This window comes from Protopterus annectens, chromosome 3.part0, assembly GCF_019279795.1.
Source record: "Protopterus annectens isolate FY-2018-M chromosome 3.part0, PAN1.0, whole genome shotgun sequence".
Lineage (NCBI taxonomy): Eukaryota > Metazoa > Chordata > Ceratodontiformes > Protopteridae > Protopterus > Protopterus annectens.
Genome location: NC_056731.1, coordinates 16686946 through 16705791, shown reverse-complemented (window position 1 = coordinate 16705791; position 18846 = coordinate 16686946). Strand labels below are relative to the sequence as shown.

General features: G+C 36.0%; 1 protein-coding gene across 1 annotated transcript in view; it reads left to right on the top strand.

Annotated features, from left to right (window-relative positions):
* GAD2 (glutamate decarboxylase 2) overlaps nucleotides 1–18846 on the top strand; it is a 747960-nt gene that overhangs the window by 364579 nt on the left and 364535 nt on the right. Inside the window, exon 8 of the mRNA XM_044066149.1 lies at nucleotides 7165–7244. Within this exon, the coding sequence (XP_043922084.1) occupies nucleotides 7165–7244 (80 nt within the window). The remainder of the gene's footprint in view (nucleotides 1–7164; nucleotides 7245–18846) is intronic.

The following is an 18846-nucleotide window of genomic DNA, read 5'->3' as shown; positions in this document are numbered from 1 at the left end:
CCTTAGTCCCTTAACCATGAATTATCTTCTGTTCCTCTATTACCTCATCTTGTTTTTTCCTGCTACTTGCTGCTTGTTCTCTAAGTGTTCAACTGCATCTTTTTTGTTGCATTTTTTACTGATTGTCTATAGCCTGTCTAAATTGTATTATTCTAAGCCTCTTAGTTTTGGTTTAAGCACTTGGGCTTTAGGCCCACCCCTTAGCTCTCCCTGACCTTTCTCCCTCAGATTCTGACAAATATGGATGGACAATTTCCTACAGTTTCTCCTGCCAGTCTGGTTGATATGGGCATCCTGGGACAGTGTAGCGACTGCCTCATATACATGGACAACCATCTACTACTACCCCCTAGGAACACAATTTGTGAGAGATGCAATTACATAACGAAACTAGCTTCCATGCTCTCTCCCTCTCAAGCCAGTATATCTGGCACTGGAAAGGTTGTCAACACAATCACTACACCTCAAACATCACCCAAACCTTCACAACACACACCCACATATGTGGAGGTCCTCAAAATAAAAATACCCAAACAAAGGAGACCTCCAAGGCAAATACACATGCAATCTCCACAGTCCTCCACACCACATACCATGCATAGTCCATACACCTGTGTCTCACAGCTACTAAGGCTTCACCATAAACCCAACATATTAGTCATAGGAGACTCTATTGTGAGGCACACAGATGTGCCTCTCATCAGGCTGGATAAGGAGAAAGTCACGGTTAGTTGTCTGTCAGGTGCCAGAATCTGCCATATCACATATGCACTTGTCTCTCAACAGCAGATACTGTTATGACTCTGTCATCATCCATGTTGGTATGAATGACTTGAGACATACCTCCCTGGACTGTATGAAGGGAGACATGATTGAGCTCGCTGATTATGTGTCCCAGGCAGGTATGTCTCTAGCCTTAAACAGCATTCTGGTGTCACCCAGAATGATGCCTCAATGCAAACAAAAAATTATTGACTTTAACAATTAGCTTAGTTTCTGGTGTCATTCCAGGGGGATCCAGTACCTGACAGCCTGGGAAGATATGATTGATAGACCACAATGCTTTGACAGAAATGGCCTGCATCTATCTCACCTGGGCTTCAGGATTCTGGCAAAGGTTTTTGCCTCCTCCATAGTGCCTTTTTTTAGGAGAAGTGATAAGCTTAAAACTACCAATATAAAAATTTCAACAAAACACAAATTAAAGGTCATGCTGCAAAACGCTAGGAGTCTAAATATAAAATTGCAGTCATTTGAAGCATTCTTAACCCTGGAAAATGCTGACATCTATGCAGTCACAGAAACCTGGTTCAAAGCTGCAGAGAGCACCCCAGCCTTACCTGGTTACTCATCCTATCATACATTCAGACCCCAAACTGTGGGCAGTAAAGCCAAAGGAGGTGGAGTTCCAATATATATTAAAGACATACACATCTCCAGGCTGGTCAAACAGTATGATGCACAGGAGACACTCCAGGTGGCGTTAACCATTGAAAAGACCCCTATTCAAATCATAGCTAGCTACCAGCCCCCAAATCTGACTCAAGATGGCCCATTCTGCCTATCTGGACCCATTCTTTAACTACCCAAACATAGATTGGAAGAACTACTCATGCCAGAACACACATGCCCAGAGATTCCTTAATTTTGTCAATGCAAACACATTGGAACAGCTAGTTAATGCCCCCACAGGAGGTGAAATATCTTGGACTTGGTATTAACCAACTTGAGTAACCACTGCAGCATTCCTACAGTATCATCCTCCCTGGTAAAATCCGACCATAAAGCGGTCACTTTCGAAGTCACCATCTCCCCCCATCCCCATCTAGCTAGGGTCAGACATAAAAACTTTTCCAAAGCTGATTACAGTCTCCTGAGGGATGGTATAAACAGCTTCACAGTCCCCTCCCCCTCTGTAGGAACTGGCACCAATATCCAAAACTACACTAAAGCACTATACGAGCATTTATATAGATGCATGGAATCAGGAATACCCAATAGGACTAAATCATCCTGTGCTAGGAAAAGTAAACCTGTATGGTGGACATCTGCAATAAATAAACTTTTTAATAGAAGGAAAAAATTGCTGTCCAAGACCAAGAAGGAGTAGGTGCCCAATTGAAAGCAATGTCTCCTTAGCCTAAACAAGCAAATAAGGCCACTAGTGAAATCATCCAAAGCAAACTTTGAGTCCAAATTGGCCACATCTACTAGAGACAATCATAAGAACTTCTTCACATATGTCCACAACCTCAAAGGAAGCACCCAGATCTGTTCAGAACTAGTGGTCAAGGACACAGTATATACAAATACCGTAGATATAGCAAACTTACTGGCTGACAGATTCAGCAAAAACTTCACCCCTCTTTCCCCCATCAGTAAATCAGGACATCCCCAGTATCTGGCCCTTCCCCTTATATCTATAGAACAGGTCATCACTGCTGTCTCAAAGGCAAAAAATGCAGCCTCCATGGGACCCGATAGCATCCCAGGCTGCATCCTACATGAACTGAGGCAGGAACTTGCAGCATCATTAGGTGCCCTATTCCACCAAAGTCTGAGTACTGCCTTTGTTCTAGCTGAGTGGAGGACAGCAACTTTCATCCCTCTGAACAAAGGTGGAGCGTCCACCGATCCAGGAAATTATAAACCCATCAGCCTAACTAGCATGATCTGTAAGACCATGGAATGGATTATCATGGACCTCATTAACAAGAACAATTTGCAACCTCCAAACACTCAATCCTACACAGTTTGGCTTTGTCATGTCTGTTAAATTTGGTCGACTTCTTTGAGACAGTCACCAAAGCCATGGATGAGGGGAAGACAGTGTACACCACCTACCTTGACCTAGCCAAAGCATTTGACACTGTTCCCCACTCGGGCATAATAGGTAACCTTCTCAACTAGGCATCAATCCATATGTTACCAGATAAGTAGAAAACTGGATCACTGATATAACCCACCTAGTCAAAATAGGGAAAGCCACCTCAAGCAGTAGGCCTGTAACAAGCAGCGTACCCCAGGGTTTGGTCTTGGGACCTCTGTTATTTGGGATATACTTTTCTGAGGTGCAGGCCAAAACTAGTGAGTTATGGCTAACAAAGTTTGCAAATGACAGCAGGGTGGGTGCTGTCATCAATTCCCCTAGTGATGTGGACATCCTCCAAGAGGGTCTCACTCAGAAAAATGACTGGTCCCAGAAACATGGCCACAAACTAAATAACAAAAAATGCATCATCATCCCCTCTGAGGAGAGTGACATTGCACAAATTATCACATTAGTAACAACGTCCTAAGCATGCAATCAGTTGTGAGGGATTTGTGCACCCAAGTTGATAGCAACCTGACTTTTGACCACCATGTTGCTTCTGTTGTACAGAATGCCTTCTACATGGCCCACCTAATAAGTAAGGGTATCTCATCCAGGGACAAGGAGGTCATAACATCCCTGTATTCTTCACTTATAAGGCCCATTATTGAGTACAATGCCCCTTTTGGTATATACCTCGCAAAGCACATGCAGCAGCTGGAGAGACCACAGAGGTTCCTCATCAGGAGAATCCAGGGCCTCAGACATCTACCATATACAGATAGGCTAAAAGCCCTATCCATCTACTCAGTTTCATACAGACTCCTCAGAGGTGACCTCTCTCTGGCATATAAGGAGATCACGGACCCCCTCCTTGATGGAACTGCTGCATATCCGCAAGCCAAGCTCCATTCAAGTAACCAGCACACACGGCCTCAACCTGGTCTGTGACATCAACAGGACTTGTTGTCGGGACAGATTTGTGTCCCAGAGACTCCCCCATCTATGGAATTGACTCCCTCTCCACATCAAGCAGAGTACCTCTTTACCTCTTTTTAAGCACAACCTAGATAACTGGATGGGAAACAGAAAATACATCCCTGGGATTCCACCCGTGTCCCTGTTGGACAGGGGCATCAGGTGCTGACTTGTCTAAACATGGGCTAAACTCTTAGCTAGGCTTATAAGGGCCTCAGGGCCAGTAGCCTAGTAACCTCCTATGATCCTACGAACTGGAGTTGTTTTATGGGAATGATTAGTTTGGTATATTGGCAGGATGGTTGAGCATTATTAACTTTGCCTGAATATATATGTATATCTGTATGTATGTTTAAGAACATTGGACACAAGTGTCTTAATTTGCTCACCATCACCAGTCTGTAAGGAGAAACTGAAACAATTAAATTCAGGGCTACAGAACAAAGCTCATTATCAGTTAGCACCATTAACTCTTTAAGGTAAACTGCCAGACAAAACAGAAAACTACAAAAATGAAGTTGTCCTTCTAAGAACATTAATTTTGCATGTGTAAATTGAAACTGTATATACTCCATCCATTAGAGTGGTAATTTGCTTTTTCTGAATGCCTTGTACCTTGTTTCTGAGCACAGAGTCTGCACATACTGTGAGCCCTGGAGTGTTACTTTATGTTGCCAGGTAACTTTCTTCGACTGTAGATGCACAGCCTGCATAAGTTGTACACGGGTCAAGGTGCAGAAACTGCTCATATTGCATGACCTAAAATATAACTTTATTTTGCTTTGGTGCATGGTGACTTTATTGTCTCTGCAGCTGCTTAGCTAGCACAAGTGGTGTACTTCCTATTGATTTTTTAGAATCTCCTGTCTGTTGCTTCTTTACCTGCAGTACAGCCCCCAAAAGTGAGGGAGTCCATGACAGACAGAAATGAGTCATGCTGTCAGCCCCTGCTTGGTACATCATGCTGTTCTGTGTGGCACACTGAGAGGAGTACAGCAGCAGCAGTTCAGCTTAGAAATTCCTCCTGCAGCTAATATGGCCTCTGCACCGCAACTTTTATACAATGTGGAGACTACTTGTTTTGGGATACAAAGGGTGATTTTTTTTCTTTTTTTTTTAATCAGCTTAAAAGGCCCAGGTAACTGTTAAAAGATGAGAGAAAAATAGATCATAAACAAAAACTGCTCTTACTTCTAACTATATTGATGGGTTCTACTACAAATACTCAAGGACCACTGCCTTGTAGCCCGAGTAGGCTGCTGCTTGTACTCAAACTCAAGATGCTTTTAGGCAGCAGCTGCCACTCCTTACCTGAGCTCCTTATTTGAGGGTAGTATGGCAGTCATGGAGAGGTAGGGGGAGGGGGGTTACTATCAGGTTTACAGAGCAAGAAGTGGATTTTAGGGTTAAGGAGCAAGAAGGGGAGTCTAGGATTAGGGAGCAAGAAGAAAGTCTTAGATTTAGAGAGTAGGAGGGCACTTTTAGGGTTAGGAGCAATAGGGAATTCAGGTTTAGTGAGGGGAGGTTGGCATTTTAGGTTTAGGGAGTGATAAGTGACTTTAGAGTTAGGAACATGGAGGGGAGTTTTAGGGTAAGGGAGTGGGTGGGAATTTTACAGTTACACTTAGGGTTCTGGTAAGGCTATAAGGTTTTGTAGGGTCAGGTATTAGAAGGGCTACACAGAAACATGAGATTGGGCTAGTGGATGTTTGAGCATTTGTTTTTTTAGCATGTGGCAGTGAGTAAGCATATCGCAAGCTACTAGCATGAGCACCTGTAATAGACCATGTGAAAATTAGGACCTACGCAACTCAGTTGAACAAATGAGGATGATAGAGGGACATGTAATAGAGCACAGAAGTCTGGGTATAAATTTAAGTTGAGTGACTCCATGATTACTAGTAATTTGAGAAAAGCCAGCCTCCATCTGCTTCTTTCCAGCTTATTCACACGGTTAGACATTAGCATACAAGCCTTTTGTAATGAATATCTTGGGATTTACAGCAAATGCATCTCTACTCATTCTCTCTCTTTAATTTGCATATAAAGAGTACTATTCTTAAATGAAAAATATATTACAGGAGTTCTTGGAATCAGTGATGGAAGAGACGTGTGTAACATTTGTTTTAATTATTAAAACTTTATCAGGATAGTTTTGGATAACACATAATACTTATATACACACACAAACACATACACACACACACAAATGCACACGCATGCATGCGCACACGTGCACACATGCACACACACACACATACACACACACACACACACACACACACACACATACCAGTGAATGGTGTGCATACCTTTCAACAGTACAGATTTTCGCAGAATGTCCAGATTTTTGCCGCATAATTTTGGTCTGTTTCTCATCAAATTGTGGTTTTCTGGCAAATCATTGAGAAATCATTGAGAGTTGAAGTCAGAAAATAATGACAGACATTTGAGTTTCAGACTTCACACCTTTCAGAAAATTCATGCTAATGCAAAACCTGTTACTCTATCAACTTTCTAAGCTTGTAAGAGCAAAATTTAAAAAGGGTCCCTATTTTTGGGCCTTTGTCCCCCTGTTATTTATGGCTTTGCCCAGGTTTCTTGCTGTAAGAGTTTGAGATGTATGATGGTGTGGTTACAGGTATTTCTTCTTTTCTCCCACTATTTTTTAGTCTTAGGTTTAGTATTTTTAGAGATGCAGGTTTTGTGGTTTTGAGGGTACAGGTAGAAAGACCCTTGTAAAAACACATTGTTCTTATTACTCTTTATTCAGCAGGCAGTTTCATACTTTATTCAGAATGGGTTCTGATAAAAGTTGCTTTCATTTAGCTGATATAGAGAATATATGTAAACACAACTACAGGCAACTTGCCCACATTATTCCGCATATTTTCCCCAGGAGACTATCTTTCTTATTCTAATTATCTGGTACTTCAGAAGCACCCATATCTCTGTCTATGATACTTAATTTGCTTCCATCTCTGCCTCTAGTGCACAGCAGTTGTGGTACTAATTTTGGTGGTTGTGATATTACTTTTTGTGGTTGCGGTGGTACTTTTTGTGGTTGTGCTACTACTTTTGGTGGTTGTTTCAGTAAACATCACCTAGAGGGTAGTCCACATTTGCTGACTCCAGTCCCTACTAGGAAGGATGAGGTCACTGGCTTCTCATTTGCTCCTCTACTAGTTATCTACGTGTCAGTCATATCTGCTGTGAAGCAAACTCACAAACCCCATTACAAGATGTCATACAGTTAAGCTAGAATGCAAGTTAACAAAATGTATTTTAGTTTTCTCACAGTGCAACAATCTAAAAATTGGAATTGTATATCAAAATGTATAGATGTGTCTGTAATCTGTATCTATTTTTTTCAGAGTCACTTTTCTGTAAAAAAGGGGGCTGCAGCTTTAGGCATTGGCACAGACAGTGTGATTCTGATCAAGTGTGATGACAGGTAAGCACAGATTTCATAGATAAGGACACTTATGTTTTATATAGTAATTTCTGCAGAAGAGAAAAAAGTGTCTAATACATGTCTGAAGTAAAATTTCTATGTATTTTGTATCTGTTTAATATGTGACTACATTTATATGTGTATGTATCTGTTTAATATGTGACTACATTTATATGTGTGTTGTATCTGTTTTATATGTGACTACATTTGTATGTGTGTTGTATCTGTTTAATATGTGACTACATTTGTATGTGCATTGTATCCGTTTAATATGTGACTACATTTATATGTGCGTTGTATCTGTTTTATATGTGACTACATTTGTATGTGCATTGTAGCTGTTTAATATGTGACTACATTTATATGTACATTGTATCTGTTTAATATGTGACTACATATGTATGTGCATTGTATCTGTATATGTGACTACATTTATATGTGTGTTGTATCTGTTTAATAAGTGACTACATTTATATGTGTGTTGTATCTGTTTTATATGTGACTACATTTGTATGTGTGTTGTATCTGTTTGACATGTGACTACATGTGTATGCGCATTGTATCTGTTTAATATATGACTACATTTATATGAGTATTGTATCTGTTTAATATGTGACTACATTTGCATGTGTGTTGTATCTGTTTAATATGTGACTACATTTGTATGTGCATTGTATCTGTTTAATATGTGACTACATTTGTATGTGCATTGTATCTTTTTAATATGTGACTACATTTGTATGTGCATTGTATCTGTTTAATATGTGACTACATGTGTATGTGTATTGTATCTGTATATGTGACTACATTTATATGTGTGTTGTATCTGTTTAATAAGTGACTACATTTATATGTGTGTTGTATCTGTTTTATATGTGACTACATTTGTATGTGTGTTGTATCTGTTTGACATGTGACTACATGTGTATGCGCATTGTATCTGTTTAATATATGACTACATTTATATGAGTATTGTATCTGTTTAATATGTGACTACATTTGCATGTGTGTTGTATCTGTTTAATATGTGACTACATTTGTATGTGCATTGTATCTGTTTAATATGTGACTACATTTGTATGTGCATTGTATCTTTTTGATATGTGACTACATTTGTATGTGCATTGTATCTGTTTAATATGTGACTACATTTGTATGTGCATTGTATCTGTTTAATATGTGACTACATTTATATGTGCATTGTATCTGTTTAATATGTGACTACATTTATATGTGTGTCGTATCTGTTTTATATGTGACTACATTTATATGTGCATTGCATCTGTTTAATATGTAACTACATTTATATGTGTGTTGTATCTGTTTTATATGTGACTACATTTGTATGTGTGTTGTATCTGTTTATGCAATTACATTTGTATGTACATTGTATCTGTTTAATATGTGACTACATTTATATGTGCATTGTATCTGTTTAATATGTGACTACATTTATATGTGTGTTGTATCTGTTTTATATGTGACTACATTTGTATGTGCATTTTATCTGTTTAATATGTGACTACATTTGTATGAGTGTTGTATCTGTTTATGCAATTACATTTGTATGTACATTGTATCTGCTTAATATGTAACTACATTTATATGTGCATTGTATCTGCTTAATATGTGGCTACATTTATATGTGTGTTGTATCTGTTTTATATCTGACTACATTTATATGTGTGTTGTATCTGTTTACTATGTGACTACATTTATATGTGTGTTATATCTGTTTTATATGTGACTGCATTTGCATGTGTGTTGTATCTGTTTTATATGTGACTACATTTGTATGTGCATTGCATCTGTTTAATATGTGACTGCATTTACATGTGCATTGTATCTGTTTAATATGTGACTACATTTATATATGTGTTGTATCTGTTTTATATGTGACTACATTTGTATGTGTGTTGTATCTGTTTAATATGTGACAGCATTTGTATGTGCATTGTATCTGTTTAATATGTAACTACATTTATATATGTGTTGCATCTGTTTAATATGTGACTACATTTGTATGTGCGTTCTAGCTGTTTAATATGTGACTACATTTGTATATGTGTTGTAGCTGTTTAATATATGACTACATTTATATGTGTGTTGTATCTGTTTTATATGTGACTACATTTATATGTGTATGTATCTGTTTAATATGTGACTACATTTATATGTGTGTTGTATCTGTTTTATATGTGACTACATTTGTATGTGTGTTGCATCTGTTTAATATGTTACTACATTTGTATGTCTGTTGTATCTGTTTAATATGTAACTACATTTGTATGTGCATTGTATCTTTTTAATATGTGACTACATTTTTATGTGAATTGTATCTGTTTAATATGTGACTACATTTGTATGTGTTTTGTATCTGTTTAATATTTGACTACATTTGCATGTGCGTTGTAGCTGCTTAATATGTAACTACATTTGTATGTGCATTGTAGCTGTTTAATATGTGACTAGATTTGTATGTGCGTTGTAGCTGTTTAATGTGTGACTACATTTTTATGTACATTGTATCTGTTTAATATGTGACTACATTTGTATGTGCGTTGTATCTGTTTAATATGTGACTAATTTGTATGTGTGTTGTAGCTGTTTAATATGTGACTACATTTGACAAAGAACACAGACACTTTGCATTGCCTCTGTACTGGATTATGAACCACTTTTAAAAAATATATGAGAATGCATCTACAAGGATCAGTTACTTTGAAATGACTGCAGGTTTAATGATATTAATTTGGCTATGCTGCAGGAAATTATAGGGCTTTATTTATCATACAATAAGTTCATAAGTAATTACTAGGTAAGTGATCTGTAAATATCATAAGGCCTAGGGCCTTACATTTCCATGGTAGATTTTAGCACTTATATTTTTCTTATGACTACACAAAATCGAAACAAGAGTTACCAGCCACGAAGCTTGAAGAAATAGTATCACAGAATTCAGTCCAGTCCCGTAAGAAATTCCAAAATAGCTTTATTAGGATCCAAAAAAAGAATAAGCGCTTTCACGTAGGAACCATCTACGCTTCATCAGATTACAAATAAACTGAAAAAAATTTTCCATTAAATACAACCCTGAGCGGGAAAATTATTCTCTATGGTAACTAAGCACTTCCAATCAATGAGATTAATAGTCTCATTAGTAACATTAGTTCAGAACCATACTATTTCAAATTCAGATTAAAGATCAACGCTTACAAATAAATTCCATAAATAACAGTGTTGTAAAGCATTTAATATAATATTTTATAACGTCAAAGTTTTTTACTACTTTCATAGGGTTCCGATCGTTCAAATGCTTTAAAAATTAAAAACAACATGTCTCCAAATAAATTGCGTGCATATATACTAAAAAAAGAACCAGTGGCAACCAGCTTAACATATCCTAGATATCAAAAGGTTTAGAAGCAAATAAAGACTGTCACTAGTCATATGAAGTCACAATAAAGTAACTAGTTTTCTTTTGTTAGTATATAGTTCTTTTCTGTAGTTCGCTGAATATTCGGAAGCGTCATACCGCCATGACGTCCATATAGTAAACATCATCTCATAGACCAGTGAAATCTGAAGAACATAATATAATGTAAAGTAACTTAAAGAACACATGAAACCTTTATAACTAGCTGACAAATAACAGATCATACACAAATTCAACACTAAAAGACTAAAAAACTAAAAACTTATATATATGCATAAGTCTGCATTCAAAAGGTCATGCTTAAAAATATATGCACTAATATTGATATCTAAAATTGTTTGCAATGTATCATCTAAAAAGATACAGACATAGTTGAAAGCATAACCCACTGAGTCCTAAAAACTAACCAAGTTTATATCAAAGCTGCCATAATAGGTATTGTTAAAATACAGTGAAAATCACAACGACAAACTTATTTAAATGTGGACCTATCAATATGAGAATCAAATGCAGCAAAACAAAACAATTTTTAGTGTCATATATGTCTGTGATCCTGCATGAGGTCTATAACTTGTAGTGTTCTGGCCGATTTTTTAAAACTATTTATAAAACAAGGCATATTACAATGTGCGAATAAAATCATTTGGGTATATTCAAAATACCAAAGAACTACTCAGAACGAATTATAATTATATAATAAATAGAAAATTTTGAGACGTGTATGTTAATATCATTAATAGTATCTATTGTATCAAAAAACTTTACATAAAGATATATACATGCATGGGGGCACACAGGTGGGAGACAACATGAATTACATGGGGGACGTACATGTATATGTATATGTATACTAACTACTCTCAGAAATGTATAGGAACATTGCAAACAATACATCTATTCAAGATTTTTGTATTAATATGGGTTTAATGGATATGGCTTGGTTGAGACCCGGATATTGGTGGGCCGCTAGCCTTAAAATCCAATTTAGTTCTATAACCGAGAGGTTATTCTGATGGTCTCCACCTCTTGGATTTTTTCGTATTACTTGTAATACCCTAAAAGAAAAATGATGAGTGGGGAATTCCTGAATGTGCCTAGCTAAAGCATTTGTCTCCACATTTCTATTTATATCATATAAGTGATTATATATCCTTTCTTGCAACTTCCTCTTTGTGAGTCCTACATAAAATGCTTGACATAACTCACAGGTAGCAAGGTATATCAAATTCATAGTATTACATGTAGCATAGAAAGTAGGAACAAATGTGAAACTATTATTAAGATGTTTATATGACTGGATCTTAGTGATGTATTGACATCTATTACAATGGTTGCAGGGGAAAGTCCCTAGTTTGTTAAACATGTCAACAGCTGAATTAACAACCATATAGGAATCGTTACATAAAATTTGCTTTAGATTTTGACTGTTTTTATAAAGAAAACTGGGTCTATCACCTACCAGTTCTTTTGTCCGACTATCTATAGTAAGGATATTCCAATTTTGAGTAAAAATTTTTCTTAGGTGAGTAATATCACTAGTGTATTTTATAGTGAACCTTACTCTATTATCAGATGACAGTGTATAGTACATAGATCTTTCATCATGTAAGGTTCTATTAATATCATCCTTTTTAGGAGATTTGGAAGAATTTAGTTCTATGTCTCCTATAATACTTCGTCTCACTCTCTTTATCATTGCCATTGGATAGCCTCTTTCTAGAAATAGTTTTCTAAGGAATCTGCTTCATGAGATAGAATATATGATTCTCTACATAATTTTGAGATTCTAATGAATTGACTCTTTAGTATACCATAAAATATATATCTAGGGTGCATGCTGTCATATACAAGGAGGCTATTTTTCCAAACTGATTTTCTATAAAGAGATGTTACTATCATGCCATTGTCCTTGAGACTAAGAGTAATATCAAGGAAGTCAATCTTCACTCTTGAAATTTCCTTAGTAAATTTCAAAAAGCTAGTGGTTGTTTCAAGATGAGTTAATAGCTGTTCAAAAGTTTCTTGTGTTCCTTGCCAGACGATAAATATATCGTCGACAAAACGTTTATAAAGCTTCACATGTTTATACAATTCATGTTTGAAGAGAAAAGATCTCTCCCATTGATAAAGTACAAGATTTGCATAAGTATTAGCACAGGGGGTGCCCATGGCTACCCCCCAGCTCTGTAGATAGTATCTATCTTGAAACATGAAGATGTTATTGTATAAGACAAGTTCTAGTAATTGGCATACCAAGATTTGTCTATTATTGCTGAAGTTTGTTTCTACAGCTAAAAGTTCCCTGATATACTCTATTCCTGTCTCATTTGGAATGGAGGTGAACAGATTTTTTATATCAAGTGTAATGAGTAAATAGGATGAGTCTTCCATATCTAGTGTCAAAGCATCTATGTTATCTAATAGATGATATGTGTCTCTTAGAATAGTTGGAAATTTATCCACTACAGGTCTTAAAATGTGTTCAATAAATGAAGAGATATTATAAGTTGCCCATTTTTCTCCTGAGACAATTGGTCTCATGGGGATGGGTAGTTCATTCTTGTGTATCTTGGGCAATCCTTTAATTATAGGTGTAATGGGATTCTTTATTAACAAATAGTCAAAAACTTCTGGGCTAACTTGTTGACACATCAGTAGATCATAAAGGGAATCTTGTATAGTATGAATAGTATGTGAGACATCAATTGCTTCTATCACTTGGTAAGTAGTAGTGTCAGAAAGTAGACGTAACATATTTTCAATGTAGTCCGTCGTATTCATTAACACTATCCCCCCCCCCCCCTTATTTGCTGGCTTGACTGTTATAACTCTGTTATCTGTTAAATGCTTCAAACTTCTGCCTTCATTACTGGATAAATTATAGAATCTACTTTTTTTATATAAATGCCTATTTTGAAAAAATGAATATATGTCATTTTCACATAATTTTAAGTAGCATTCAATATGTGATGGCATGTTCGGAATAAAACAACTAGGTCGTTTAAAAGGTGGTCAATTCAATGATGCCGCTCCCTGAGAAAAAAGTAGTTTCAAGGAGAGTTTCCGACAAAAAAGTCTGAGGTCTACGAGAGTTTCTGTAAGAATGGCTATTTTTGCAGGGACAAAATTTAGTCCTCTGTTAAGGAGACTCGTAGAATAATTATCCAGTATAAGATCAGAAAAATTGAACACTAGGTCAGTCACTGTCTCGGTCTCCTGCTGTTCGCAAATCTGTCTCCAGAGAACTTCCTTTTCTGACGTTCTCTGCTGTCGGACCTTCCTCTTGTTTGAAAAGTAAATTTCTTCTTGTATGGTAAAAAAGGAGGATTGGTAGATGTACTCGCTTTTGGGATCGCTCCTAAAGCAGAAGATGTCTGACCACCAAAGAATGCCTGTTGATTCGGTGGGGGTGTATTAGCTGAGATTAATACCGTTTCATTCGGTATTCTATATGGCAATTCCACAGAAGATTCAGCATGATCTATACAAGGGGTTTGAATGAGATCAGTTAAAAGAGTAGATGGAACTCTAGTGTTGGCTGTCTTTGTTGGATTGATCTGTTGGGCTGGATCAGTTCTGTTTTGATTACTATTACCTTGCGTTTCTTGTAGAGGCCCAGATTGTTCATGGGATCTCGGCCAAACAAAGACTTGGCCTTTTGAGAAGTCATTGTAGTCTCTAACAAGTTTTCGTTGCTTAATAATTTTAAGTCTGGTAGTGTAAGCACTAACTTGTATACACGCTGTATTTAACTTATTTTGACAGAATTCAGTAGTAAACCTTTCCATAATATCTCTGTATGTATTATTAAATTTGTTTCTCAGTTCACTTTCCAATGGTGCAAAATATCGTAAAAGCAGCTTTATGTAATTGAAGCCTAATTCAATATTGAGGTCCTGCCACTGTTTCAATAAGGCAGGATGAGAATCCCCATAAGTAGGCATGCAGAAAACCCGCATGCCTCTGGGGATAACCTGAAAATGCTGACAGGCTTCCAAATGCAATCTCTGCCACACATAACGCAGAAGTAAATACAGATCGTCAGTAAAAGTTTTTAAAAGCGTATTGAATTCAATTAAATTCTCACCCACATTTGAAGTTGTGATATCTGTGTTGTTAGTAAAGTCCAGAGTCAATAAAGGGTTGAGATCTTGGCATAAAATATTGTTCCATAAATTCGTCATTTCCCTCGGCTCCAGACTGCTGGCAGGAATTGCTGCTGCATTTTCCATCGTGTGTGACAAGTTGCTACAAAGTGAGTTCAAAGTAAATGAAAAGAAGCAACAAAATCACCAAGCGTAACTCTTGTCAAGTCAAAGCAGAAGACACAAAATCGAAACAAGAGTTACCAGCCACGAAGCTTGAAGAAATAGTATCACAGAATTCAGTCCATTCCCATAAGAAATTCCAAAATAGCTTTATTAGGATCAAAAAAAGAATAAGCGCTTTCACGTAGGAACCATCTACGCTTCATCAGATTACAAATAAACTGAAAAAAGTTTTCCATTAAATACAACCCTGAGCGGGAAAATTATTCTCTATGGTAACTAAGCACTTCCAATCAATAAGATTAATAGTCTCATTAGTAACATTAGTTCAGAACCATACTATTTCAAATTAAAATTAAAGATCAACGCTTACAAATAAATTCCATAGATAACAGTGTTGTAAAGCATATAATATAATGTTTTATAACGTCGAAGTTTTTTACTACTTTCATAAGGTTCCGATCATTCAAATGCTTTAAAAATTTTAAAAATTTTAAAAGCAACATGTCTCCAAATAAATTGCGTGCATATATACCAAGAAAAAGAACCAGTGGCAACCAGCTTAGCCTATCCTAGATATTAAAAGGTTTAGAAGCAAATAAAGACTGTCACTAGTCATATGAAGTCACAATAAAGTAACTAGTTTTCTTTTGTTAGTATATAGTTCTTTTCTGTAGTTCGCTGAATATTCGGAAGCGTCATAACACCATGACGTCCATATAATAAACATCATCTCATAGACCAGCGAAATCTGAAGAACATAATATAATATAAAGTAACTTAAAGAACACATGAAACCTTTACAACTAGCTGACAAATAACAGATCATACACAAATTCAACACTAAAAGACTAAAAAACTAAAAACTTATATATATGCATGTGTCTGCATTCTAAAGGTCATGCTTAAAAATATATGCACTAATATTAGTATCTAAAATTGTTTACAATGTATCATCTAAAAAGATACAAACATAGTTGAAGACATAACCCACTGAGTCCTAAAAACTAACCAAGTTTATATCAAAGCTGCCATAATAGGTATTGTTAAAATACAGTGAAAATCACAACGACGAACTTATTTAAATGTGGACCTATCAATATGAGAATCAAATGCAGCAAAACAAAACAATTTTTAATGTCATATATGTCTGTGATCCTGCATGAGGTCTATAACTTGTAGTGTTCTGGCCGATTTTTTAAAACTATTTATAAAACAAGGCATATTACAATGTGCGAATAAAATCATTTGGGTATATTCAAAATACCAAAGAACTACTCAGAACGAATTATAATTATATAATAAATAGAAAATTTTGAGACATGTGTATGTTAATATCATTAATAGTATCTATTGTATCAAAAAACTTTACATAAAGATATATACATGCATGGGGGCACACAGGTGGGAGACAACATGAATTACATGGGGGACGTACATGTATATGTATATGTATACTAACTATTCTCGGAAATGTATAGGAACATTGCAAACAATACATCTATTCAAGATTTTTGTATTAATATGGGTTTAATGGATATGGCTTGGTTGAGGCCCGGATTTTGGTGGGCCGCTAGCCTTAAAATCCAATTTAGTTCTATAACCGAGAGGTTATTCTGATGGTCTCCACCTCTTGGATTTTTTCTTATTACTTGTAATACCCTAAAAGAAAAATGATGAGTGGGGAATTCCTGAATGTGCCTATCTAAAGCATTTGTCTCCACATTTCTATTTATATCATATAAGTGATTATATATCCTTTCTTGCAACTTCCTCTTCATGAGTCCTACATAAAATGCTTGACATAACTCACAGGTAGCAAGGTATATCAAATTCATAGTATTACATGTAGCATAGAAAGTAGGAACAAATGTGAAACTATTATTAGGATGTTTATATGACTGGATCTTAATGATGTATTGACATCTATTACAATGGTTGCAGGGGAAAGTCCCTAGTTTGTTAAACATGTCAACAGCTGAATTAACAACCGTATAGGAATCGTTACATAAAATTTGCTTTAGATTTTGACTGTTTTTATAAAGAAAACTGGGTCTATCACCTACCAGTTCTTTTGTCCGACTATCTATAGTAAGGATATTCCAATTTTGAGTAAAAATTTTTCTTAGGTGAGTAATATCACTAGTGTATTTTATAGTGAACCTTACTCTATTATCAGATGACAGTGTATAGTACATAGATCTTTCATCATGTAAGGTTCTATTAATATCATCCTTTTTAGGAGATTTGGAAGAATTTAGTTCTATGTCTCCTATAATACTTCGTCTCACTCTCTTTATCATTGCCATTGGATAGCCTCTTTCTAGAAATAGTTTTTCTAAGGAATCTGCTTCATGAGATAGAATATATGATTCTCTACATAATTTTGAGATTCTAATGAATTGACTCTTTAGTATACCATAAAATATATATCTAGGGTGCATGCTGTCATATACAAGGAGGCTATTTTTCCAAACTGATTTTCTATAAAGAGGTGTTACTATCATGCCATTGTCCTTGAGACTAAGAGTAATATCAAGGAAGTCAATCTTCACTCTTGAAATTTCCTTAGTAAATTTCAAAAAGCTAGTGGTTGTTTCAAGATGAGTTAATAGCTGTTCAAAAGTTTCTTGTGTTCCTTGCCAGACGATAAATATATCGTCGACAAAACGTTAATAAAGCTTCACATGTTTATACAATTCATGTTTGAAGAGAAAAGATCTCTCCCATTGATAAAGTACAAGATTTGCATAAGTATTAGCACAGGGGGTGCCCATGGCTACCCCCAGCTCTGTAGATAGTATCTATCTTGAAACATGAAGATGTTATTGTATAAGACAAGTTCTAGTAATTGGCATACCAAGATTTGTCTATTATTGCTGAAGTTTGTTTCTACAGCTAAAAGTTCCCTGATATACTCTATTCCTGTCTCATTTGGAATGGAGGTGAACAGATTTTTTATATCAAGTGTAATGAGTAAATAGGATGAGTCTTCCATATCTAGTGTCAAAGCATCTATGTTATCTAATAGATGATATGTGTCTCTTAGAATAGTTGGAAATTTATCCACTACAGGTCTTAAAATGTGTTCAATAAATGAAGAGATATTATAAGTTGCCCATTTTTCTCCTGAGACAATTGGTCTCATGGGGATGGGTAGTTCATTCTTGTGTATCTTGGGCAATCCTTTAATTATAGGTGTAATGGGATTCTTTATTAACAAATAGTCAAAAACTTCTGGGCTAACTTGTCGACACATCAATAGATCATAAAGGGAATCTTGTATAGTATGAATAGTATGTGAGACATCAATTGCTTCTATCACTTGGTAAGTAGTAGTGTCAGAAAGTAGACGTAACATATTTTCAATGTAGTCCGTCGTATTCATTAACACTATCCCCCCCCCCTTATCTGCTGGCTTGACTGTTATAACTCTGTTGTCTGTTAAATGCTTCAAACTTCTGCCTTCATTACTGGATAAATTATAGAATCTACTTTTTTTATATAAATGCCTATTTTGAAAAAATGAATATATGTCATTTTCACATAATTTTAAGTAGCATTCAATATGTGATGGCATGTTCGGAATAAAACAACTAGGTCGTTTAAAAGGTGGTCGATTCAATGATGCCGCTCCCTGAGAAAAAAGTAGTTTCAAGGAGAGTTTCCGACAAAAAATTCTGAGGTCTACGAGAGTTTCTGTAAGAATGGCTATTTTTGCAGGGACAAAATTTAGTCCTCTGTTAAGGAGACTCGTAGAATAATTATCCAGTATAAGATCAGAAAAATTGAACACTAGGTCAGTCACTGTCTCGGTCTCCTGCTGTTCGCAAATCTGTCTCTGGAGAACTTCCTTTTCCGACGTTCTCTGCTGCCGGACCTTCCTCTTGTTTGAAAA